The sequence below is a fragment of the Echeneis naucrates genome, chromosome 6 (genome assembly GCF_900963305.1).
Source record: "Echeneis naucrates chromosome 6, fEcheNa1.1, whole genome shotgun sequence".
Classification (NCBI taxonomy): Eukaryota; Metazoa; Chordata; class Actinopteri; order Carangiformes; family Echeneidae; genus Echeneis; species Echeneis naucrates.
Window position 1 is genome coordinate 8,828,531 of NC_042516.1, and position 27,156 is coordinate 8,855,686.

Here is a 27,156-nt window from a genome sequence, read left to right on the forward strand (position 1 = left end):
TTAAACTTTGAGGAGGAGTCACTTCAGCAGTGAAACCTCCAGTCTCCCTCTTATACAGGTTTTTGTTCGAATCCAATCACAATTCTCGGAACCCCTTTTGCTGCTTCTCATCGTGCATACTGCAGGGTTCAAGCACTGACCAGGGGCTAATGAGAGGAGGAGCACGAGAGACTTACTTGAATAAACTAATGTGAAATTTGCATAAATATACATAATAAAAGAGCTTTGTGCAAAGCTCCTCTTCAATATGCATGTTTTTCCCCTTTTTTGTGACTTGCATGCTAGAGGTCATGCAATTAAGAAAGAAGAATGTACTGTATGATTTATCTTTTTTTAAATACCCAAGAAAAGAAATCATCTGGTAGGTTTTGCAGTGTAACGTGCTGCAGAGATTTTCCTGGATGTCACTCAGGAAGTTCTGGGGCAATGCCAGCCTCTTTGGTTGAGTTAGATTTATTCATCAAAGTGATTGTTGATCACAGCAAAGATAGAAAACGGATAGGACAGTAGCTTTATCAAATACTTGGATGTGAACCAAATGTGTGCATAATACACATGAACAATATGAGATATGTTAACTGACAGACCGTTCTTGTTTTTAAAAAAGAATTAATCAGTAAAACCAGAAATTGGTTGCATTTTCTTCCACTTGCCACTATGGGTTAGGCAGGACCCCAACTCTCCATGCTCCACGCTACATCCACCCACTGTTCAGACCTCGACTGCCAGTATTTGCAGCTTGGACCTATTTACTATAAGGTGATGGTGCAAACCACTGAGTCACCCTCTCATCAGCGTTACTCAAAATATGCTTGACATTTTTATCAAATGAGCTGAAACTTATTTCTATTTACTGCATCATTAGTTCAAAACATTGTGACCATAGACTCTTTGACATGAATCCATCTTGATGAATGAATTGCACCAACATTGAGTTCTACACCCAAATACAAAAAGCTGCTGCCTAAGATCTTGGCAGATTTTTCACCCAGCCTCACACAAAGATTCACTTAGCTATGACCCCAAGAACAGTAGCTTTTCAGTGTCATGCAGTTCAAACTAATCCCAAGTTAAACTACTGTCCTCACACATAGCCCAAGTCCCTGCTCTCCGATGAAGTTCTCTGACCCGCTCTGAAATAGCCACAGGAATTCACTGAGAGTTCAACAACTCACCACTGTTGCCCTCCATCATTCCTTTATCTCTTTGTCTCTCACCAGGTCAGTCACCACGAAGCCCAAAGTGAATGTCCCGTCTGGGATGTTTGCGCAACTTGTTTACGACAGCCCAACTGTTGTTACAGGAATGCTGCTGTTGCAGATGTAAATAAGAGAGACAGAGAGGTAGACAGCTTGAACATGGCGTTCCACTGGGAAGAAACCTAGACAACCTGATTTTCTGAGGGAAAAGACAGAGACAGGAAAGGAATTGTTTGGGAATGGGACTGCGAGAGAGTGATGAGAGATGAGTGGAAATTAGAAGAGAGGTTAGATATAAACAGATAGAATTGATAGAATGAAAGTGGTACATGAAATATAAGAGCAGAAAGATGAACAGGCAGGAAAGCAGAAGATGGCTTTAAGGCAGGAGCAGTTTTAAAATCCTGCAATAAAAACTTTATTTTGGGGAGAGCTGAGCACTGACAGAAGACAGGTTTTTATTATAATCGACGAGGAAAGCAAGATGAGTTTTGTTCCAGCAGTATTTCTTTTTCTTTTTTCGTTTTTATGCATGCTTGATGGTATGTTTTGAATAGCATTGCCTTGTTACAGGATTCTTTTGATGGGAAATTAAATAGGCCATGCAGACCATATCCTGATAGGAAAACTGTCCGCTTATTTGATTCCTTCGTTTCGTCATTTTCCATTCTGATTGACCTTACAATGATCCCAAGTATGGGCTGATGAAACTTGCAGACACCCTGGTAAAACATGATATCCAGTTATTTCTGGCCAAAAAAAAAAAAAAAAATGCAGAGTGACTGCAGCCCGTCAAAGCCTTAACCAGCCTTAAATTACAATAATTATGGCTGCATTAGCTTCAGGGTATAGTAAAATCTAATATTACACTTGTAAACTATAGTGGCTAGTGTGGTTTGTTTTTGTGCAGTGATAAATAACCCTGATTACAAAAACTGATATTTGACATGTATTTTAACTCCAAATTTGTTTCTGGTTTTTAATCATAACTGGTATGAAAAGCGGTCTTTAAAAGCCTTACACTGACCTTGATGAAACATGCAGACACTGTATGGTTTCAATTACTTTTACAAACTTGATTATCAGTATACTTCATTTAAGGACACACACACACACACACACACACACACACACACACAGTCAGAGGCTTTTCCACTAAATAAGAGCTGGTCATGGAACAGGGCTTTGAAATAATTTCATTACGTATCCCTCTGGTGTGATTTTCCCAGACATATCATTTCCTCCCCGAGACTAATCACATGCTATACATAAGCCTAGACATTTCTTTACTTGACCTGTAAGCACGCTGCGTTGGATATCATTAGGCTTGTATCCAAGAAAGCTATTTATGCTTGTACACAACACTGGATCTACTCTCTACCAACCGGATGGGATTTTGCTTTGTTTACATTATTGTATTTCTTTTCTGAAGCCCTATTTTCCACGATCAAACAAAGCCTGGACATACCAGTCTGATGATCAACTTGTTGTGAATCCCTGAAAAGATTTCTTGGTTCCTGTCAGAAGCTCTAACTAAGGCTTAATTTAGCCGCTTGTGTAATCTCCAAACGGAGATGGTATATTGGGAGTAATGTTTCCATTCTGATGTATTCATAAGCTCTTCCTTAAACCCTTCCGCTGCTGTGTTTAGAGGCACTGACACTAAGAGAGAATCTCAGCGCTGGACCTAAAAATAGCCTGCATTTTTTCCTCTGTGTTTCAGGAAGCATCAGACGAGGCCAGAGTAACCCGCTCTCCCATGTCCCCCTCTGTCCTTTCTCCTATGTTTCATCCGCTCTTACCTTATCCCCTCCCACTCAAGTCGCTTCTTCAGCCATCTTCCTTTCAGTATCTCTTTGCTGCCTTCTCTTCCACTTCTCCTTTCCATCTGTTTATCCCTCCCTACCTTCCTTTCACACCTCTCTGGGGCTGAGCAACTTCTTCTCCCTTTACATACTTACATATTATCACTCAGTGAGTCTTTCAATTGTTCTTACCATAATGGGCTCATGCTGAATGTTGCTAAGTGTGATCCTTGCCGTAGATGTGCATAACTTGCTGCATATATATATATATATATATATATTCCTACTGGGATAAGAAAGAATGTGTTCCATCATATTAAATGAGTATATTGTCAGGGATGCCTTATTAAAATGCATATAAGAGAGATAAAGCAGCACACAAGCTCATTGTTGTGAGCTATGAAGCTCGCAAGCTGTTTTGTCTTGGTCACTCTGCCCTCTTGTTAACCTCTGGAGACACAGACTGGAGCTAACTATGCAAAACCAAAGCTCTTGTTTTCGGTGGGAGGGGTGTAGGTGCCAGGCCAAGTCATCCTCACAGTGCTGGTCTTTGAGGGAACAGGGAACGGGGCCCAACACGCCATATTACAGGAAGGACGTAGCTGCTTGTTTATCATCTATGTGCCTCCTTTATCTCATTTTGCTCTGTTGCAATGTGAACTGCTTCACAAAGGTTTCCTGATAATTATGACTCAGGGGTAAACAGGACTAGCTGCACAATTTTAGACACTACAGTATGTCGTCCGTTTCTTAAAAACATACTCTAGAATTATTATTAAATTAATTATGGAGGGCTTATTTTGTTTTACAAAATAATGTAATAGACAAAGTTTGAAAGTTGTGCACTCAATATTTTGTATCTGGAGGATGAGTAACTTGCTTTCCTATTTGCAGTCAAATAAATACTATAGTCACAGCATGCACGTATATGACAACATATAGCCGTGTTTTGCAGCGTATTGTTGTTCAGAATGCACAAAAACGCAGCGAATGTGTCTGTTTTGTGAGACAGTTTTTGCCGCTGTCCTCTGAGCCTTCTCCCCACTGCGAGAGCTGCTCCACTGTACCGAGTGTCTCAACAATGTCAGCTGAGACGCAGCTTTCAGTCCACACCACCCAACCGAGAGTAATCCTTAAAAGAGGGGAGGCAGCGATGGAGGGCGCGAGGGAGAGATACAGAGCAAGTGTATGGGAAGTGGGAGGATAGAGGTGAAAAGAACGAGCGATTGAGTGATGGTGGAGTCAAATTTGACAGCGAGCGACAAAAGGCTCTAAGAAAGGAGAAAGCATGGATACCAAAGAGAGAGAGAGAGAGAGATTTTAATGTTTCAAAGGATTCCCTATCACAGTCTTTGACACATTACATACACAGCTCACTATCACCCAGACCCTGACAGCTGCACAAATTGGCTGAAAGAGGTTCCCTGGGCCAGACCTTTGATCAGGTATGTGTGTGTGTATCGGTGAGTTACAGGGAGCAGAGAGATTTCGTACATTTCTGCCTACTTGGACATCTGTGTGTGTGTGTTAAAAAAAAAAAAACGAACTTTTTCAGGTCTATATCATGGTGGAATGAAATAAATGTACACAGATAAGGCTTTTTGTGTGTGTGTGTGTGTGTATGTGTGTGTGTGCTCGCAAAAATTGAGACTGCCAATGTGGTTCTGTGTGTGTATTTTTTTAAGCATGTTACAGCCTTCATGGTATTTTTCTTTCAGAGTTCAGCCTGGGGTCATTAATCTGTGTCTAATACTTCCTTTCAAACATGTTATCTTAGAGGCTGTTCATTGTCAAAAGGGCTCGTATTAAGTCAGTCGGGCTTTATAGAACCGAGGTTTTCATTATCAGTGTTGCAGACAGATACATACAATCGCACCACAGCACAATTTACAGTGAGTCCTCAGTGATTCCTTTTCATATCTTTGATGCTTTCACGCATTTATATTTGTATATTATAAAGACAGAGGCTTTAATGCTTTAATAAAACCCTATTTTTTTTTTGTTCTGGATATGTTTATTGCTGCAAATATTTTCAGCCTTGGTTGATCACTGACTGATAAAAGTGACCAAAAAAAAAAAACAAAAAACAAAAACGTTGTCTGTGTTTTAAAGGTAGCTATTCAGTTTACAGTGGAGTCATGTGAAATGGAAAGAAAAACAGCAAATAGATGCAGCACAACAATTATTTGCAATTAATTGAATAGTTTTGGACAGTGCCAGGTTTTCGCATTGATGATGATGCCGATGCAGCCGCTGCTGATGATGCACTCTCAAATTTTCACCATCAGCAGCTTGTAGTAAACTCAGACGATATTTTTTCAGTTAACACTGTATTAGATAGTACAAACGTAAGGCTTTGCAGGACAGAACAGTGTCTGTCACAGCCATTCAAACAATGCAATACCCTTTTATCCATTTTCTTCTCTGTACTTTCTATTTTTTTTGGGGGGGCTCCAAATTTAAAGATCTGGCCTGTAAATGACACTGCTGCACAAGCACTGTCTCTCCTTGCTGCCGCATGTCTGCTGTACATGTGTTGAGTCCTGTTAGTGCTGTCTTCTCCGCGCTGCCAGCATGCCTCTGTGTGTGTGTCAGGAGCTGTATGCCAGTTGAGGGAAGTACAGGTAATGGATTAATATCAGAGCTGGCTGAGGCTCCACATTGCTGTGTGGTGACAGCCTGTCATTATCACAAACACAAGCACACAAGCGCTTCCTAACATATGTGTACGGACGTGCACAGGCTGCCAAATACAGTATCGACCGAGCGCGTGCACTCACCTGCACTCACCATTTGCTTCTCTCTCTCTCTCTCTCTCTCATCATCATCGTGATACACAGTTGTACTAGCTTGATCACCAGAAACCGCTTCAGTCCTTGAGAGACCAGGCTTCTATGTTGAGCCGCTCGGGCGGCAGACAGTCTTTTTTGAACACCGCTGTCACATGAGCCATCAGGCTTTTTTACTTCCTCCAAACTTTACCCAAGACTTTGCCAAAGGAGGCAGGGAGGAGTGGGCGTGCACTGTGAACCCACCTGAACCTTCATTAATCCTCAGACTAGCCCTCCTCATTGCCAGAAATGGTCATCTTATTAACTCATTTAGTCTGTACTGAGCTGCGTAATTAGACGAAGGATGCTAATTGTAGTAAGTTTGGGGTGATAAAATGCCTCGGCTTGGATTAAACAATGAATTGGCTGGTTTGTGAACCTGTAAAGGGATGCTTTATATTTAAAGTAAGATGTTGAAGAGGGAAGCTTGCTGCTAGAAGTTTTTCCTCAGTCTGTCTGAGCCAAAAACAAATGAAGTGATCACGTTTTATCATGCATTTTTCTTCATGCTCTGTGAAGATGGTTTCTTCTTTTCTTTTGCTTCTTTGCTGATCCACAACATGAAAGCGTTTGTAGCTTACAGCAAGTCACTCCAGGTTGATTGGATGATGACAGGTTGATTAGATATATTTATTGCAGTGTTGTCAAGGCTAGGTAAAGCTGTGGAATTTTCTCTAAAGACGCAGCCCAACCTTTAATTGTTAATGACTCAAGTTCCTAGTAAAGCATAGTGCCATAATCATAATAGGCACTTGTAATTACACAGATCCTGCTTCCTTAATTTGATGTGCTTCCTGTTGCATCAACAAATTGCAGAGGGGCTTGGTGCAGGAAGAGAATATTCAAAAGGATGTGAGTTTGATAGAAAGAAGAAATTTTGTTTCATGTGTAAGATCTGTGGGGGCAGAACCTGAAAATAAGTTTGGCATCATTAGATTTTCACAAAAAAATGGCAAAATCTTTTATTGCATTGTGTCCTAAACTGAACCATCCCTTCTGTTTTTTTTCTCCCTCTTTCTCTATAGCAGTCCTATGCTCCTCCCCCACCGCCCATGGCTCCACCCAGCCCTGGCACCACTGGAGGAGGAGGTGGAGGCGGAGGAGGAGGTCAGGGAGGAGGGCTGGTGGAGCAGCTCAGTAAGACCAACCTGTACATCAGAGGCCTGCCACCGGCCACCACTGACCAGGACCTTATCAAACTCTGCCAGCCGTGAGTTTCAAGTTTCCATTCTCTTCAATTCTATTGACATGCATATGAATTAACAACCTCCGTCAGTGCAGCTGAGTTCAGCTTGTGGTAATTAGGTTTGTGAGCCCAGCAGCAGCTTCTAATGAGTATCAACAGTTTGCTCTTGACCTCTGTCCCTCCTCTGTGTTTCCTTAGCAGGAAAAACACAACCCAGCTGGGGCTAGCCCCGTCTGCTTCCTGCTGTACTGGGTCTCACACACACACACACACACACACACACACTAGGAGACAAACACACACACATGTATACTAGGAACAGCTCCAGAACAAAATTGATTATATTTGCTCTTCAAAGTATTGTACCTGTGAATGATGTGGTGTCCCTGATTACCCTTGGCTTCCACTAACTTCACTGGGACCTTCATTTCCTTTTTTCTGCCAATTTGCTGAAAGTCAACCCCGTGCATTTCATTCTCAATCATCCCTATTTGGACAAACAGAGTCAACATCAAAATGAATGCAAATGATTAGCCAGCTCTCCCACAGAGGGCTTTGTTTGTCTACAGCTAACACATCCAGCATAATTAAAGAATATATCATATACCAACATCAGCATTTTTAAGAAAAGGGCTTTAAATCATCACTTTAACATTTGAGAAGTAATCAAATTGATTTTGGAATAAAGAAAAAAAAAACAAAACAACAACAACAACGGAAAAGTAGATAAAAATAAAATGCGAAGACACACACAACCACGCATCATACCTTGTCCTTCTGTGTGTCAGCTGCAGTTCAAGCCTGTTGTATTTTAGCTTAGCCCTGGGGGTGTTCTGGGGAAACAGGGTGAAAAATGGGGGCCAATAAAAGTTTCATTAGAGGCCCAGTGAGTGTGCCAAGTGGCCAGTAACATTTAGGAAAGGTCAGTGGGGGAGGGGGCCTGTGTGGTCTGTTGGACAGCAGTTTTAGCCTTGGATTTCCAGTCCTCTCTGGCTTTTGGACGTAGACTGAGTGGCAGTTTCCTGTCACTCGCTGACATGACACACACACTGGCACACACACACAAACAAGCAATTCATTCATGCACACAGTTACAATGAATAATGGAAGGACAGCCCCCCAACACGCACGCCTTCAGTTCAATGTCATCCCCATCCTTATTGTTAGGAAGCGTAACTTATTTAGTGTGCCATCCACCAGCACCATCCCCTGCCTTCCCATTCTGTCATCCTCCTCATTTCCTCCTTGCATCCTTCTCTCTGCCATCCCCGCCGTCCCTCGCCCCTCCCTCCCTTCCCCGGTCTCTGTGTCTGTGCCAGTTCTCAGAGTGTCAGTGAAAAGTGCTGTTGTCAGCTGACATTTCCAATCACTCCCCCAGTTGCCCAAACTACGGACACACTTTTAACGTCTGGGGACAGAGCAGAACGTGAGCAGAATCCAAAGCGTAGCACAAGGGCAATTTCTGTCTCTCTCGCTTGCTTTCATTCACACTTGTGTGTTGTTTTGTTTTGTTTTTTTTTTTTGGCTGCTTCTCTCTCATGCTTACCTCTGCTGCACTACGCTCATCTATCTATTGTTCTATTGATCCATCAGTGTTTATGATGGTCCTTTGCCACTGCTTCATGCTAGAGAGGTTGTATGAGGACAGACAAACTCTTAACTACTCAAAGGAGAAACCACTGATGTAGAACATAAAACACTGAACAAGTTTATGACCTCCTGTTAATCATCAGCAGCCAAGTCTGAGAAACTGCATTTTAGTCACAGGTGACAGAGATGAAACCTAAACCCTTGACACATCTTTTTGGCCGGGAAGTATATTACCTAATATTTCAAAGACAGATCCTCAATCATCAGTATTTCACTGACATCAAGTCAGCCTTTAAATTCACAGTGCATTGCCTTCCCATCCCGAAACACCCCAACACTTAATTTTTCCATAGAGCCTGAAGATGTTAAATTACATATCTGAAACGAATAGAAGACTTCTGAAGCTCTGCGTTCTCTCAGTTCTTCCTCTGTGTTGGTCTGTTTGAGTCTAACCGGCAGAGAGGGGGGGGGAAATGAAGGAAATGCAAGAGACATGACAGCTGTATCGGATCCCCAATTAGGAGATGCCACACACAGAGCTCATCCTCTGCGTACACTCATATAGTCAGAACATGCGCAACCATCAAACACACAGACTGTGCATACGTACGTATACATAATGTATATATACTCACAGACATCCTGGGGAAAAGTAGAAATTGTGAGTGTGTGTTTGTTTCCACGAGTGTGTGTGGGCCAGGGGTTCAAAAACTGTGCTTCAGTAGACACTGAACAAAAATCATCCATTGGCTACCAGTGTTGTGCAAGGGAAAGAAAGCAGCTCTGATGCTGTGTGAGGACTGTCACTAACACTTCATACACGCACGCACGCACACACATTCAGTTATTTCACAGACTGACTCTGTCAAGTCTGCCAAAATTGGGTGCATTGATTTTCATATTGACATTCGTCCATAAGTGTTGACAGTTTTGAAAATACTATCCGTTTCAGTCGCCTCACTCTTCTTTTTGTTTCACACTTTTTAGCGGAAAAAAATCAACTGCTCTTTTGGCAGGGATCCTGAGGATTTTCCCTCTGTTGAAAAAGACAAGTACCTTGTCCAAAAAAAGGGTTGTCATAGTGAAAGCTAGTCTGTCAGCCGTATGCCACACCCAACCGTCACTGTGGAGAGGCGTTCTCCGGTTCATAGAACTGTGTTTGCGGGCTTTGTAGCATTTCTGTGAAACAGGTTACCCGGCAAGCCCTGCTGACTTGTTTGTAACTCCTGATTCAGTGAAAAAAAGCCAATAGGGAAGTTCTTCTGCATATTGTAAGAAGACCGTATCATAGAAATACCTCATTCATTTTTAAGGAGTTATTTATTTATGTTTTCAAAGACTGCTGCCAATGTTTGCCTTGTCAGCTGAGTACCTGTCGGTTTGGTCTCATGTTTGGATGCATTTTGGGAATTTTGATGAGCATTTTTCACAACTCTTTTATGCTGGAGCAACTGTTTCTATGGCGAGATTGTTGGTGCCACAAGTTAAGCAGTATTGAAAGTACTGCAGTTTTTCATTTTTGGTATGGAAAAAAAAAAAAAAAATCGCAGAGCCGCAGCTTTGCAGACAGAAAAGTTATGGTTATAAGGGAGGTCAGAGGAGAATGGCCAGACAGTCTGGAGCTAATGAAACTGAGATAGCCACTCTCTACAGCTGTGGTGAGCAGAAAAGCATACCCAGCCTCCTAGTGGATTGGCCACTCCAGCAGAAAACCACCATTGGCTTTGCTCCTGTCCATCATGAACATAAATCTAATGCTGATCACCAAAAATCAAAGCCTGGAAAAATTTTGCCTGACGTGAGAAGTTAGCGTAAACAAGACGAATCCATGGAGCCTAGTAAGCTTGTTTCATTCTGTGCTGGAGGTGGTGTTGTAATTGCTTGGGTAAAATTGTCTTGGTGGAATTGCATCCCATCAGTCGATCATTGTATAAATGACACATATGGGTATTGTTGCTGACCATGAGCCCTGCAAGGCCACATTTTACAATATCCCACTTCCTACGGCCAGCGGGTTGATGCACCATGTCACAAAGTTGTCTGAAAATGGTTTCATTAACATGGCATTGATGAGTCCAGTGAACTTCAGTGGCCTCTCCAGTCACCAGAGATGAACCCAGGAGACAATTTTTGGGAGATGTAGAAGAACACGTAGAGTGAACACGATGTAGAGTCGCAGCATATATGTGAAGTGAACAAATCTACAAAGGTGATGTGATACTCATGTCGGGATGTAGCAGAATCTTAAAGGACTCTCTCTGTAGTTATTTGGAGTTCAGGGCTGTTTGTGTGCATATTGAATCGAAAATAGCTCTGAAGTCTGAAGTTAGTGTTGATTTAGATCGCTTTGTTAAGATTGCTTCATTGTTGCTTCACATGTTTGTCCCGCTACTGACTCACAATTAATGATGAGCATCCAATGGAAACACATTACACACTGAGATCCCTTTCACAGTGTCTTCACTCACTTAGTCTTGCACAATGGAAGGTAATGGAATAAGGAAGCACTACCTCTGGCCATCTGGCTTCTTTTAGTCTTTTTAGTGGAATGTTTTAAGTATTTGAATAGTTTTTATGAGTTTCTTGTGTCACTGCTGTTGGGTCAAGAGCAGGTCGATTTGATGTTATTTCAAAAAGTCCCAGGCTTGTACTGGAACCATCCGAAGGCTTCCAGTCGGGAGTTGATCACAGAAAAGAACATTCTGCACTTTTCCCTCCTCTTATTCCACACTACCCTCGCTTATTTAACCATCTGATCTGTTATCAATGCTTCCATTTTTTTTTTTTTTCCCCAACTCAAGAGCATATTGTTGTGGCTCAATGGATCAAGTGGAATCTTACCACTGAGTCAAGTCCAGAGTGAGACACCATTTTGGATGATGCAGTGTTGTTGTAATTTGACATTTCCCCAAGGCCATGGCGTCATCCTCCGCTCTTCTTCTCTATTCTCCTCTCCTCTTTCCGATCAGACAAAATGACACAAAAACACAACCACACATCAAACATATGCTTTATCTGCTTTCAACTTAGCAGAAACTTACAACTGTGAACATATTTTTTCAAGATTCATAAAATGTTGAGCCAGGTACATCTCTCTATATCCTCTCCTTTTTTTTTCTTCTTCACACACACAAACACGCAAAGATATACACACATACACAAACACAGAAACAGAGTCTGGAAATGTTTCCCTTTTCTGCTGGGAACAACAACCTGCCAAAACACTGATGGTGCATGAGATCTTTGTCATGCATTCATACTCAATCCACAAACACAATCACACTTGCACCCTCACAACTATTTATATGCTCAGATCTGTCCGGGCACAGACACTCACACATGGACTGGAAGTGTTTACACACACAGACAGGCACCCAAGTTTGAATCGCATGGAGGCAGAAGTCAACAAAGAGTTGGGCACGGCCAGATGGTGTGTGTAATGTGTGTGATTACCTCTCTGGTGTTTTTGATCTGTGATGTTGCCTCGCGTGTGTGTCTGCATGTGTGTTTGTTTGTGCATAGATGTGTGGGCGATTAGTCCTGCCTTGTGTTTTCCACATCTGCAGACATTGGATTGCTCCCTGAACTGCAGCCCAAAAGACTTGTTTACCACCAGCTATGGCTTTACGGGGGGAAAACATCCAGACAAATATCAGGCTTGATTTTTCACTAATTCTCCAAAATCTTAAATTGCAATTGTGAGCTCATAAGCTGCTCAGCTGTCATGTTATGTGTGATAGCAGCTTTTAAAAGCTTTTTTTTTCTGTCTTTATTTCTGAAGTTTCCTGTCCCAATAGAGTGTGATGTGAGGCTGTCAGGCGAGCTAGTCTCTGTTCTCTTCTTCTCACTGACAGAAACAGTTGGCTGACAGAGACTCTCCTGATGGTGACAGTTAAATGATCTCTTCTTTATTAAACACCTCTTACTATCTCTCCATCGCGCCCTGACTGCCTAGGTTCCTCTTCTTTATCTTTTGACTGACTGTTCTCCCTCTCCTAATCTATTTCTCATTCCTCAGAGTCTCTTGCTCCCTCTCCTTGCTTTTTTTTTCACCTTCTCTGCTCGTCACCTCCTGCTTTGTATTTTCACCTGATTTCTCTATTGTTTTTGCCTCGCTCCCTATTGTCTGACTTTTTTTTTTTTTTATTCTGAAAGGGTGGAGCGAATATACTTGCATTTCTCACCGACGGCTACCAGCCAGTCAGCAAGCTTGTCAGGTTGTCCATCTGCTTGATAGTCATACAGTCAGTCATTGTGCAGCAGTGTTAAAACATTAATTAAAAAATCTCATCCACAGAGCCAGGCAGTGATCCAGGCTCTTCTCAGCGTTTCAAGCTTTTTGGCTGAGACTCCCAACCCCCAGCCCCCATTTTCCTCCCTCCTCACTCCTCATACCTTCTCCGCCTCTGTTTCTTTTTCCTCTCTTTCCAGGAGGACTGAAAGACTGGACTGATAAGAAACATTATTAACTTCTTTCTAAGGACAGAGAGTCGGTGAATAGAAGTGGGATGGAGAGGAAAATAAGGAAAGAAGACAAAGGGAGAGTCAGAGGTGTCAAACATAGGAAAAGAGAGAGACTTATTGAAATGGACAGGAGACATTAAAAGTTGGGAGAAAGAACAGATAGAGAGAGGTATGGAAGTTGTCTGCTTCTCTTATCCATCCCTTCTAGCGGGGCTGGGTGCCATACAGATGTCTGGTTATTATCATCATTTATGAGAGAGCACAGCCTGTGTTCTGCGGCCTGCGGTAAGGATTTGAAATAGATTGAAGAGCAGATAGTAAACTTGACTGTGATAAAGTGGACTCAATACTATGAAAAAAATTTGCTTGGATAGTTTTTGTTCTGTGCTATGTCTCATTTTCATGTTTACTTTGTGCTTTTTATACTGGGACTACAAGATTTTGTCAAAGCATGTTTCTGTTTCCACATCAGTCAAATCCAAAGGAAATTAGGCAAGATGCTGCTCATCAATTGTAACGATATGCATCAGTCAAAAAAAACAAACAACCAAACAAAAAACAACCAAATAAAAAGCAATGCTGCAAAACCTTGCACATTTAACCAATCAGCAGTGTTCAGTACTTCAAGCCCCATCTGAAAAGTTCCTGAACCTTAAGAGGGGGCAAGCCCAAAGCAGAAACTTGATCAAAGTAGATTTTTTGATGAAATTTGACACAGGCAATATCTGCACCAATGTTCATTACAATCTACCCAGCAGCTGTCGAGACAAAACAAACAAATGAAAACCTCCAGGGATCATCAAAATCATTGGGGTTTGTCTTCTGGGGAACATCAATGTTAACACAAAATTTCATTAAGCTCCATCCATGATTTGTTGGGATGGTTCAGTCTGAGCCAATGGGGGGAATGGACTGCATGACTGACACTTCCAGCTTGGAGCACTGGCATTAGCATAGATAACATCTTGAATTTATTTGAATAAGCTGAATTAGGGGCAGTACCACGGCATAGAGGTTACTGCTCTTTCATCACAACAAGTAGCTCATGGGTTCGATTCCCAGGCCTGGGGCCTTTCTGTGTGGAGTTTGCATGTTCTCCCTGTGGGTTTCCTCTGGGTACTCCGGTTTCCTCCCACCGTCCAAAGACATCATGTTTGGGTTAACTGGTGACTCCAAATTGTCTATAGGTCTGAGTGTGAGTGGTTGTTGGTCTCTGTGTGTTGGCCCAGTGATGGACTGGTGACCTGTCCAGGATGTACCCCGCCCTCACCCAGTGTGATCTGGGATTGGGTCAAACGCCACCTAGACCCAGAAACGGATAAGTGGGAGAGGATGAATGAATGAATGAAAGTTGAATTAGAACCATATGACCTCAGGTGTTCAAAAAGAAGAATGATTCATTATTTAATCAGGATTTGTCATTGTTTTTTTTTTACAGATATGGGAAGATTGTGTCCACAAAGGCTATTCTCGACAAGAACACCAATCAGTGCAAAGGTGAGTGATTGAGCATCTGCTGAGTCTATCCAGTGAGTAGTGTAGCCTTGCAGAGTCATTGTAAATTTAACAATCTCAAATTTTGATACGCGATCTGAGTCTGGAAAACATCAATTGAGAATTGATTAGGCTTGGCAGCTTAAAGGGAAACCAATCACTGTGATATGGGGAGTGGTTCTGTTTTTATAAATTCCTTCCTCCTCTGCTTAAAAAAAAAAAAAGCCCATCTACAATCAATCAACTGCCAAAGGTTTTAAAACATGCTAAAATCTTTATCAAAAGAGAGTGTGAGGTAAACATTCAGGCAGATTACTTCAGCTTGCTTCAGCCACCAACTGTGCCATGTTGTATTACAGTTGTGTACTTCAGTGTGGTATGGGTGTGTGTGCTTTTCCACTGTATACAGCAAAACAGTACCGGCATCCATAATGACCATGCCATCCTGTAATCTATTTAAATGACGCACTCATAGAGTACTGCCGTTTCTTTCATTCTTTCCTTCTTCTTTTTTTTCTTCTCCATGATGATCGTTTTAGGATTGTACCCTAATGATACTCAGAGTTAAAAAGCTTTTGAAAACAAGACGCTGCCATTGTTGTCATTGGCAAAATCAAAACGGAGCACACCATACAACAGCCACAATGTGTTTCAGATTGTCTCTGTGGTGTATGAGGCTCACTCAAGTGTCTTGTGATGAGAGTCTGCTTGATTGTTGGAGAGGTTTGAACAAAGCACTAATCAATATGATTGTAGTCGACTGCTTGTGAAGAGGCAGACAAGAACATGTATTCGGCATGATTGCTTCTCATCTGCCAGGCCTATTCTCAAAAGGTACACTGGCATAGTTTAGGAAACAGCACGCATGCCCTGTAATCAGCATATCAACTTCAACGGTGTGAGTGAGGGTAAAGCTGGTCTGATTGATACCGATGGCAGAGATGTAAATTTAGATTCAAAGACTTAATCTGCTCTGATTACTTTGAATAAAATATTTTGAGAAAATGATTGTAGTCCTACCTGCTTTAACGCTATAATGGGGAAACCAAACTTTTGTGAATCTCACGGATCTTTATTATCTTGGATCTTTCTAATTGACCAGTTATGGAAATCTTAAAAGCTTCATCATTCCACTACCTGCTTCGCTATCACATAATCACATTTGAGCTCTGAAACCATACTGAGATGTCTGTCCAGACATCATTACAACATGGCTGAAGGGATGGCAGAAAATTCAGCAAACCCAGTTATAATTATCAATTATTTCTCCATTTACTTAACTCATTAAATTTTATCGTTTATCGTTAGTTGAAACTGAGTTGATAGAGCCCCTTTCACCAGAGACCAATGCTCATGACTTTTATGTTTGCCAATTATGGCTTCAGACATCCTTAGACTAGAATTATGAAATGGAATACAAATGGATAGTATTATATTTTTATTTGATATCACAAATACAATACACAGTACAAATGTAACATTGCATTTATGAGTACCTTATCTATTTAAGGACCTGAGATACTGTATGCCTTGGTTTTGGTGGCTGTGCATTATCTCATAGAAAGAGTCAATTGCTCCTTACTCCGCAAGTCTTTTCTGCTGACCCAAATAAATGGTGTCAGAAACTAGGAATGACACATTATAACATTGGCACAAATCATTTTGAGATACATCTAAATGCACTTTCCTGCTACCATAACACTCAAACTCTAAGCTGAAAATAGTCCCTTAGAAAGTATTTATTACTTTTTAATATTGAAAGCAGTGAATTTGCTAAAAAGCACAATGCCTAGTGCACGAGGCAATTAATTAAACTGCTTAGAAATGAAACAATATACCTTTAATATGTCTTCAGTTGGGGTATGAAGGCTTTGGTCTAAGAGCTACAGACAAAGTTGCTGTTGTCTGTAGTCGGTAAGTACTGAGTGGCAGAATATAAAGTAACATCCACCATAATCCCAGAATACACTTTCTGCGTTTGTCTGGCTGTGGTGGCCCATATGGTGTAAATTTCATCATCTGTCCTCTATTTACAATGGTCTGTCTATGTGAAGCCTGGAATTTAAGACTGTGAAGACAAGATGCACTGGAAAGTAAACAAGTAGGTTCACATTGACACCCAGAGAGAACCGAATATGTCTCAGGGTTTTATTTTAAAATCTGATAAAAAATTCAGCAAATGAAATCCTCTGCCAGCACTGATAATGCAATGAAAGATGACTGAAGGACTATGAGTTAAACAGAAGCATGCTATCAGAGGCTTTGCAGTATCTATTGCCCCAGATTCAAGAAGCTAGTTGACAGTCTGATTTAGTCACTTTGTCACATGTTTATGGGATAACGTGGGCGAATTAACAATCAATAAAGAGTAAAGGTGCTTGACACCTGTGATGTTGCGCAGCTGCAAGAATGAGCTGTAGTATTTGTGCACATGTATCACATTTTCAAAGAAGCAAAGAGTCACACACAGACTAGTTAAAGATCTACAGAGTCAGAGAGGCAGCTGCGCCCCCGGGTGACGTGCCCTTAAGAGAAAAGATGACAGCACCTTCAACGGTATGTGTATAGTAGCAATGAGGTACAAGTGAATGGGGAGTCGGGCTCATTATTTTCTATGAAAACTGTGAATTGATATGCATATGTTACTTATTTAAACTTATTTTCCAAATGTGTGAAACCAGATAAAATTCACATATACACTATAGTTTAACTGATTAAGATGTTTTAATAGTTTTGTCTTTTTGTTTTCAGGCTTGCTTGCTTGTTGCTTGTATGAATCTAACCAAAGTGCAGGCGGAGAGACACATTTAAAATGATCTGCTCTTTTAGTGATAGTCAAAACAGTATTTGTGATAGGATGATATGTTTGTGATTAGAAGTGAACAGTTAGTGTGTTCTGGGCAACACATCTGGCACTAAATTTCAGACAAAGCCTTTATGAATACTAAACAGTGTTTGAAAATGCAAACGCATACACCCAGCTATAAATATATATTTATTGTTTAATGTACAAAATACCCAGAATGCAGCAGATGCAGCCATTGCAGCGTAGGCGATTTTCATGGGCTGTGGTCCCCATCAACAGTTTCGCTGCTTGTAATGTAGACTTCATACATCTCTTAGCCAGTTGTTAACTCCCAGTGAAAGAGTTTCATTATCAGTTGGCCATTAGAATGCCTTACAACCGGATAAGTGTTGGTTTGATTGCGGAGGCATTCAGTTGGGACAAGATAAGTGCTTAGCGTGACTAAGAGAGTACAAATTGGCACAGAGAGTTCTCTTGGAAAGGGAGGGATGGATGGGAGGAAGCCCGTGGGGGTGAAAGGAGGGGGGTAAAAATAACCTGGGGCTGGCAAAAAAGGAAGGGGACCCTTTGAAAGTTATGATTTAGAAGACAGTCTCTTGTTTTCAGGAAGATTTTGCAGAGAGGAGAGAGAGAGAGCGTGAGAGATCTAGACAAAGAGACAGGTAAATAAATAAAGTCGTCTTCCTGTGCAGCCTGTAGGGCTTCTTTGCTTCTTTGTCCCTGAGAAGTCGATGTTTTTCTTTGGAACATTATGTAAATATGTGAACGTTTGGTGCATAGACACATTAAAACACTATCATGAGAATTACTGCTGAATTCTCTTTTCACCGAACAAAGAAAGCAAAACTTTTGCTTCAATCTCTGAAATAATATAAAGATTTTCTTTGCAAAGTCCTAGGCTTTGTACTGTGTAGCCACTCAATGTTAAATACACTGACAGTTTTCTCGTTAGCAGTGTGGGAGCTCTGGGGGAGGGAGAGGGCACAGAGAACAGGATGGAGGAAGGAAGGGAGAGGAAACCACTTTAGATTGTAAAGGATTTCCATTTCACAAAGACAAGCGCCCTCCCTCTCACTGTCTCCATGTCTCCTGTCTGTTCTCTGCCTCCCTCCCTCTCCTGTTGCTCATCTCATTCTCTCGCTCTCTCTTGCTCTGTCAGTCTCTCGCTCTGGCCCTCCTCCCATTCCTCCTCTGCTCCGTCTCTCTCCTCTTCCCTCCATACTTGGTTAGCCCATTCTAATGGCCCAAGGCCAGGAACCCTGAGATCTCAGGAGATTAGATGGAGGTTTGGGGAGTGTGTGTGTGTGTGTGTGTATCTGCACTTCCATCTGTGTCTGTGAGTGCATATGTATGTGTGTTCACGTGTGTTTGCTCTGCGTAATAAAATGTTTTGGGCTTTTTTTTTTTTTTTTTTTCTTTCACAAGTGGAATATTTGCCAGGCCTGACTGAGCAAGATGGATTTTCATCTCTGTGCCATCACAGAGTCCACAGATGCGCAGAGCAGAGCACACATGAGGAGGATTATATAATTCAGAGATATTATTTTCATTCTTCTGTTCTGTAGGAATATCCTTATCAAAAGAGCTAGATTTTGCATCCGTATGAGATGAGCATTTTCACTGAATTAAAGAGCAGAGCTTTTAGTCGATTGCTTATAAAAAAATGTTGTAAGTTACATATGGGGCAAAAATATTGATGTTGTAATTTGGCAGTATCCACCAGCTTGGAAGGCAGACATCTGCTCACAGACTCAGCTTCAACCTAGCTGAAGTGTCCTTGAGGAAAACAATGAATTGCTACCAGCTTCAGGGATGTGTTCTGTCGCTGATCATTGACCTCTGGCTCTGCTGAAGGGAGGGCCAAATACATTTTCAGAATTCACAGATCTTGCCTTGAGTGATGAATAGAGTGAACACTTTACTCGAACCACACATTCCTTTCATTGTTTCATCACAACAAACTAGTTATGGAAAAGTACACTGACATGGCTGGTTTGCATGCCAATGTCCACAAAATAATCCAAATTTTATTTAGAGAGCATATCTGAGGGTTGTGTTGTGGCACAGAAATACTAAGGTGGGGACACGCAGTACCACACAATCCCCCTGCTGCCCTCATTAAACATAAATATAAAAATCTGTAATGAATTTCATGCTTAATTATTACACAGGAAGAAATGGAAATGGTTGGATAAACCATTTAGCAAATTAAGCACTCTAAATGAGTCAGTTTAAAAGTGTCACACCCACTGTCTGCTGTCGATGCTGGCAAATCTCAGTGATGGGATGACACATTACTGATGTGAAATATCACGTCTAGCCCTTGTTGGAGCCATAATATTTTTTGCTTTGTTTGTTTCTTGTTTTATTTCTGTTTCTTTTTCTATCTATCAATCCGTCTAGATCGACAGATAGATAGATTTGCCGTTTTTCTGTTTGAACAGTGGGTGGTGCACAGCGGTGGAAGTGCTCCAGGTGATGAGCACCAGGTGTGTGTGTGAACGGGGAGTAAACAGTTTTTTGACTGTGTCAGTGTGGCAGCACGGCATTCTCTTTGTGATGAACGAGAACTGATGAATGGAAACTCCCCTGTGATGATGTATGGATTAATAAGCTGTACATGCGCTGAGTTGAGCAAAAGCATTGATTGTAGATAAATAGGTGACCACACTCAAACGCACACTTTGCCCCTGATGTTGGTTTGTTGCCCAGAACACGCATCCAAACAAGTCTTCATTTGCCCTTCAGAGGACAGATGCATTCGTCTTGACTCAAAGACTTTACAGCTCTGATAAAGCTTAATAATAGTACACATTATTAATTATTAATTATTTATTAATTTTATGCAGCCACATTTTTTGTCCTGAAAGTACCACCTTTATAAATGCATCTCTTCTTCATTTGCAACACTGATACGTGTTGAATCTGATGCCATCAAACTAAAGGCCACTGTTTTGACTAGTGGTGATGGAATTATCCATTGTGGGCAATGCTTCAGTTTTATTTTAATCGCACAGACAGCCTATGGTTAAGCAAACACCTATTAGTTGGAGTGCGAAATATCAGAGATGTAGAATTATTCTATTTTTTATTTTTTTTTATTTTTTGGAAATAGGAGGACTTGGCAAGCTGACTGATGATTATTGTTTGCGAATCCTCAATTAGTTCAACTGTTATGGTGTGAATCTAATTAGGTCTATGTCGATTATGTGGAAAAAACAGAGAATACTTGTATATGTCATGTAGACATGTATGTGTTTAGACTATGGAATATAAATATATGGATCCATGCTTGCTGCAATCATTTATGTCTGCACAGTGTATCTGCATGTGCTATAGTAAGAACTTGCGTGCATGTTTGTGTGACCCTATTTTGGCAAAATTATGGGTTTCTCATTAGCAGCAGGAGAAATATTTGTGTGCACTGCAGATCTTACTTTGGAAAGCAGCTTGCTGCCTTTGAACAATAAGAAAATCATCGTTCATCAGCTAAACTGAGCTCTTCAACTCCTGGAAAAGACAAGCAGACAGGAACAGATGTTGGGAGTGAAGAGAGTGAGAGACAGAGGAAGTGCATTCCCTTATTATGAACGTGTTTACATTTAGGATTGTGATCGCTGAAAGCCTTTTGTAATGTGGATCATTTAAGCAGCTCGTTCAAAGCTACAGCTGGAATTCTAAAGCTGCTGTGCTTTCCAAACATTTCTGTCTCCAGTTCAATGCATATGGGTCAATATCTGTCTTAGTTCATTTCATACACACACAATATCAGAAGTATTGTTCCAAGTCTTTCTTTTTATTCGCAACTGCCACACCTCCTTGCATACAAACTGTCATTCACGGACCAGACAAGCTTGGTCTTTTTGCTTTTTTTTTTTTTTTTGTGCCTCTTTCACATCTCTTTCCAGCCACACCCATGTGACCCAGTAAAACAGGGCGTATTACCAAAAGCAGAGATTGATACGTGTGTGTTCAGACCTTTTGTCCTTCTGTGCTTCCTGTAGGGCCCAAACAAGATCCCCAGAGCATCAACAATTTGACAGCTACACTGTCCACACACACACACACACACACACACACACACACACACACACACACACACACACACACAAAATGATCCAGACCTTTCTCCAATAAAATTGACTGGGGCACATTACCCGGGTGTCTTTATTTCTTTAAAGCAGACTCTGGACGACTTTAATCGCAAGAATTTTTCAACCTGTCACTGGTGCAGAGCCACAAAGCGTTGACCACGACTATAGAAATACGATGTCTATGATTTAGAGTAGTACAGGGACACCGTGAGCTCACATACAAGGCACTGTACTGCTAAATGTCACAAAAAATAGGAAGACGGTGGATTTTAGATGTAAAACTAAGGATTAATTCTGGATTGTTACTTAACACATGATACAGAATGGGCTTACATCTACAGACAGTGTAATAGAGCAGCAGCACCACGAAATGGCCTACAGGGACAGACATTGCAGTCATAATTATGGTACATAGAGCTTGTGCCGATGTTACGTTGAAAACTTGACCTGACGTGATTTTGACATGACAGAAATGAACACTGACTGGTTTTGCTCAGTAGTATTAAAACCAACATCCACTGATACTACTTGTATTCTGTTTTTTTTTTTGTATGTTTACAGGCTATGGCTTTGTGGACTTTGACAGCCCTGCAGCAGCCCAGAAGGCTGTGGCCTCTCTCAAAGCCAGTGGTGTCCAAGCACAAATGGCAAAGGTAAGCGTCATCCACCATGTCTCACTCTGTGGTTTGCTGATTTTTTGTTCCTGTGGAGGTATCTGTTTTTTTGGGGTTTTTTTTAAGTGCTGTATAGTCCAGGTAAAGTCAGTCTGTGAACCCTGGTATGAGGCTGGTGGTTGATAGTTGTGATGAGGATAAAGGCAGTATTTTTTTGTGGCCACAGTAAGAACAGTGACAACACTAGTGTGATGTTGATGATAACTGGATTTTCTCTATGTCCCTGACTCTGTTAGTTTGACTGATGTCAGACTGAAGTAACTTTGATTCATTCAATGCTGAGATTGTTGATTCAGCCCATATATTGATTAATGACTATGGTCATGATGGCTTTATTGATCGAAAGGATGGAGCAGATGGTTTAAACAGATGAGCTGACCTCCTTCTCTTCTACTCTCTTTGCTTGCTCCTGAGTTCCTACTGTGTTCATTCACCATTTTCTTCATCAAAACGCAATAATCACTCATATTTGTGTTTGCAGTTGTAAAAGCAAGCAAAGAGAGTGCAAGAAGAATGGGTTGAAAGAATTTAATTAATTTTGCATGTACTCATTATCATGAATCACATCCTTGTTAAATTTCCCATGTACTAGTGTCTCTTTTCTCCCACAGAAGGCATACAGGTTTCCCTGTTGCATATGTGTTTGTAGCTGGCAATTGTGGAGAACAATACTTTGCCAAAACACGTGGGCTCAACCAGCACAATCATTACACTTCTATACATGTGAGAGAAAGACATTGAATAGCCTGCCTTGCTTTCAGATTCATTAAGGCTGTATCACTGCATGCTTCCTTATATAAATGAGAGAGAAGTGCAATTAAAATGGGCCAGTCTTCAGGCACGGGGCGCATCCCATTGAATTAAACAGCAGCAAGCCTGTGAGCCACCTTTGCCTTGCTCTTCTATTAAACCTCTTTTCATTAGACTTCCGTTTCTTATTTTGTGGGTAACAGCTTGGGGGGCATTTGAAAGAGCAGTGTTGATGTGTTTAGCTGTTATTAAAGAGAGAAGAACCCTCAACTCCTTGGAGATTGAGTTTTCCGGGGGGATGGAAGAGAGGTCAATTCCAAATGAAATTACACAGCCTTCTTACTGTTTCATGAACTAATTATGCAGAGAGCTGCCGATGCCCTTACTAACTTTTCTGAATCGGGGTGCTATGAGAAACTCAGTTTCCCTGATGTTGGATTTCCAGCTTCAGCCTTTAACATTTGGTAAGATGAGCAGCTTAATTGGAATTTGACAGAATCTTGGTTTTAATACATGCAGCACCAATTAGACTGACACGCACAGATTTGTCAAAGTGAACACTCAAGTCATGCTAGCTCTTACATCTTTCTCAGAGTACGCTGATGTTTGTAGGTTAGCTACAGAAACCTTTCTTCTTGTTCTAATCTGATAGAGAGTTGAAAGCTTTACCTCCAAAGGGAGCAGGGAGGAGGCACTAGAGAGGGAAAAAGGAGATAATTAGCTTTTGTGAAAGAGGACTAAGACATTTAAAAAAGGAGAATATTGGTTATTTTTGAGGGTGCAAAGGTTTGCATAACTCTGTATTGATCTTAAATTGAACATCAATACCAACTGTAGCTTTGTGGTGGACTGAGATGCTGGACCTCACTTTGTGAATGTCTCCATCAGATCATGGGGATAAGTCAAATGAACCAGAAGGAATTTGCGATGTGGGATAATTTTTCATGATGCTAAAGGTGATATCTTCAATATGTTTTTCCTATCCTGACCTTGATCAAAAAACTAAAACTCACATGGTCTTATTAGCAGAGTGCATTGCATGTAAAAAATAAAAAATATTAAGGGTAGCACATGTTTGTCCAAAAAATGAATTAAACCTGGGAATGATAAACCTTGTACTTACTTCTCAAACATGAGTAAAAATTAGCTTTGAGATTCTAATATACTCTAATTATTATTGAAAAAAACAAACATTGGCTGCATTTATGCAGTAATGAATAGTTGTTTTTCTTTTTATCAAAGGTTTAACGTAAGCTTTCGCTTTTTTACTCTGAACATTGAAACTCCAGCAGCTGGATGAAGTGGGCATCTGTGCAACATGTGACATTTCCAAAATCTCTGCAGTTCTCTACAATCACACTTAGGAAGGAAAAAAAGTAAATCATCTGTCATTTACAAAGCAGAGTAAACTCAACAGTTGTTCTTAATCTCTCACTAATCCTTTCAAATTGAGAAACACAACTCAATTTAAAAGTTTCACCAAAATCTTGTTGTACTTAAGAGTTAAAAATGTGTGTGAAAAACATTTGCGTGGAGTGTTGTTAGTTAGAGGGTGGAAAACCAGTGAACACAGCTAATCAAGTTTCAATTCAATGGAAGCATAAATTGTATACATGACTGTGTTGCACATAAAGTCGGGGATGTGGGTGGTATTTGCCGCCTCAGTGGTAAACTCAGAACAAGAAGTTTAAAATGGCGGTAGGAGAGTATGAAGCAGCTGTAAATCTCATTGTTTAAGAGGTCTGAACATTCAACCGCGATAATGAGAACAACTTCCTGACATTATCTGGGAATTATCTGGAGCACATCTGAAACCAGATTAAACTGTTTCTGTATATATGACTGTGCTCACTGTGACAAAACCTTTAACCACTAAATCCTTCAGCTTGCACTGACATCCACTTTGCGAGAGATGCATGTTTTGGTTGTGAAAATAAATGAGATGAGAATAAAATACAGCAAGCCAAGATGTGAAGAGAGAAAGAAACACTGTGTCGTACGTTCACTTCCTCAGTCTTCTGGTAATTACTGTTGACCTGGAAGATGATTGCTGCCAAAGCCGTCCTGCCGCTCTCTCATCTGCTCTCTGTGTTTTCTCCCCGGCTCACCCTCGCTTTCTCTTTTCGTGTCGGTCTTGAAATCATCTTTGCTCTTTAACCCGCCGTGTTACACTGAAAGCAGCAGGATCCTGTTCGATTCATAGAAATACAATGTTTTTTAATATGTTTATGCTTTAGCCTTTTAGTGTTCAGTCACAGAGCGTGGCTTGTGCAATTTACCTTACACAGTTGTGTAAAGGGGGGCACGGTGTCCTTTTTTCTTCACTCTATGCTTCTCCACAAATCTTCCTTCATCCATTCTTCTTCAACCGCTTATCCGTTTCTGGGTCGCGTGTCCACGAATCTTTCATTGGCATAAACCAGTTAGATGCTACACTTGCTAAAAGCATGTGTGCGTTTAAAGGAAATGTCAAATGTTATTTTTACAAAAGACTGATCTTATGTAAAAACATTAAGCAATAGAAAAAAAATAGTGCATTAAAATCACATCAGACTTCTTTACTCAGCAAACGCACACTTTCATGCATATGAGCACTGGGAACTGTGTGTGCGTTTGTTTGTACAATAACAGTTACAGAGGACCAAGGTCACAATGCTAATTAGAGAGATGGTACCACTGGCAGTGACACTTCACACCTCCCTCCCGTCTTCTCTCCCCCTTCTTCCTCTCCCATCCACTTTGTCCTTGGCACCTCCTGCCTTACCTCCCTCCCCTTCAGTGTCTCTTTTCATTTTTTTTTTTTAACTTACTCTTCTGTTGTCTTCTTCTGACCCCTTCAACCCCCCGAGAACCTTCCTTCCTTCCTCATCCTCTCCCCTCTATTGTTTTATTTTATTTTTTTTTTCCACCTCCTCTTCTCTGTATGTGTTGATTGTTTATTTGTGTGTGTGGGTGTGTATTTGCCTCCTCCAGAGTTATTAGTTACAGGGTTGAGTAAGGACGAGTGTCGGGGGAGGGGGGTTCTGTGTGGGTTCAGGCTTCAGTAAGGATTGGTGTGATGAAAAAACAGGAGAGGAGTTGTACATAAAGTAAACTTTTTTATTGTATGACTGCCATTCATCAACACAAACTCTTTGTAGTTAGTCAAGTTGTCTTTCTTTTTGTCTTTCTTTCTTTCTTTTTTCTTTCCTTCCTTTTGTGTGTGTCTGTGTGTGTGTGTGTGTGTGTCAGATAAAAGCCAGATGCCTGATGTTCCCTTCCTTGCGTTTACTGATGTATCCAGTGTGTGCTCACATTCTCCCCTGTGTGCATGTGTGTGTATGTGTGCTCTGCCTGGATCAGCCTGTGTGTCTGACAGCTGAGGTTAGTGATGGGAAGAGGAGGACAACAGAGCAGACGAAGACATAAAAAAAGATGAACGGAGACAAAAAACACATAGACAGGAAGACCAGGGCATTGCTGTCTCTCTCACCCTGTTTGTCTATCACTCCTGAGCTGGCGCTGACTTTTTTCACCCCCTTTAGCCCTTTTTTTTTTCATATTTTACTGCAGTTATTCAAATGTTTCTTTTGCTTTTTTTTGTCTACCTTACCCCATCTTGCTTTTTTTAACACTGCCTGTCTTTTCCATAATGCACTGTACTTTTGCAAAGCCGTAACATGAAGTAGTAACACACTGTAATGCAAAGTCTGTCACAGAGACTCATCAATGGACAACTTATACGTCATGCTGCTGAAATTCTTCTGCTGCTGTAGGGTCTATTTTGTCTCATAACTCTCCCAACCTATTTAAACGTTGCAACCATACAACCTGCTTAAACTGTAGCCGCTGTGATATCTGATGTTTAGGAAAATGTATTGCCTACCTCTATGCCTGCCATGTTATTGACACTGAAAACTTTTTCTCAAGACAGAAATTATTAAGAGCTACCTGGAAGCAGAAGTCTCCCTTTCTCTGTGAGGAGATAGGAAGTAAACTAAAAGGATTTCGGCTTCTCAATAAGTCTTAACCAGTTTTTAGCCAGGTTTGTGGAAACAGCCAGCATTGTGGGAGCGTGTTAGTATCTTCTGTGCTCTTTTACTGTGACATTTCTGTTATGTTGTATATATGTCATAGTGTGTATAGTACAAATTTTCATACTATGTAATTGCCGTAATTGCTTGGATAGCGTAATACAGCCTTGCGTCTTGTACACAAAACAATGGCCAAAGCTGTTGTCAAAATGACAGTAAGAGAAAACTATGTTTTATATATTTATGGCAG

At 41.0% G+C, this 27,156-nt stretch overlaps 1 protein-coding gene across 3 annotated transcripts in view; it reads left to right on the forward strand.

The window, feature by feature from the left end:
* The window catches only part of LOC115045555 (RNA-binding motif, single-stranded-interacting protein 3), a 107,377-nt gene that overhangs the window by 24,692 nt on the left and 55,529 nt on the right, over window positions 1-27,156 (forward strand). For all 3 annotated transcript variants that reach the window (XM_029505305.1, XM_029505304.1, XM_029505307.1), the window contains exons 2-4: window positions 6,861-7,045; window positions 14,514-14,572; window positions 22,031-22,122. In XM_029505305.1, the coding sequence (XP_029361165.1) occupies window positions 6,861-7,045; window positions 14,514-14,572; window positions 22,031-22,122 (336 nt within the window). The remainder of the gene's footprint in view (window positions 1-6,860; window positions 7,046-14,513; window positions 14,573-22,030; window positions 22,123-27,156) is intronic.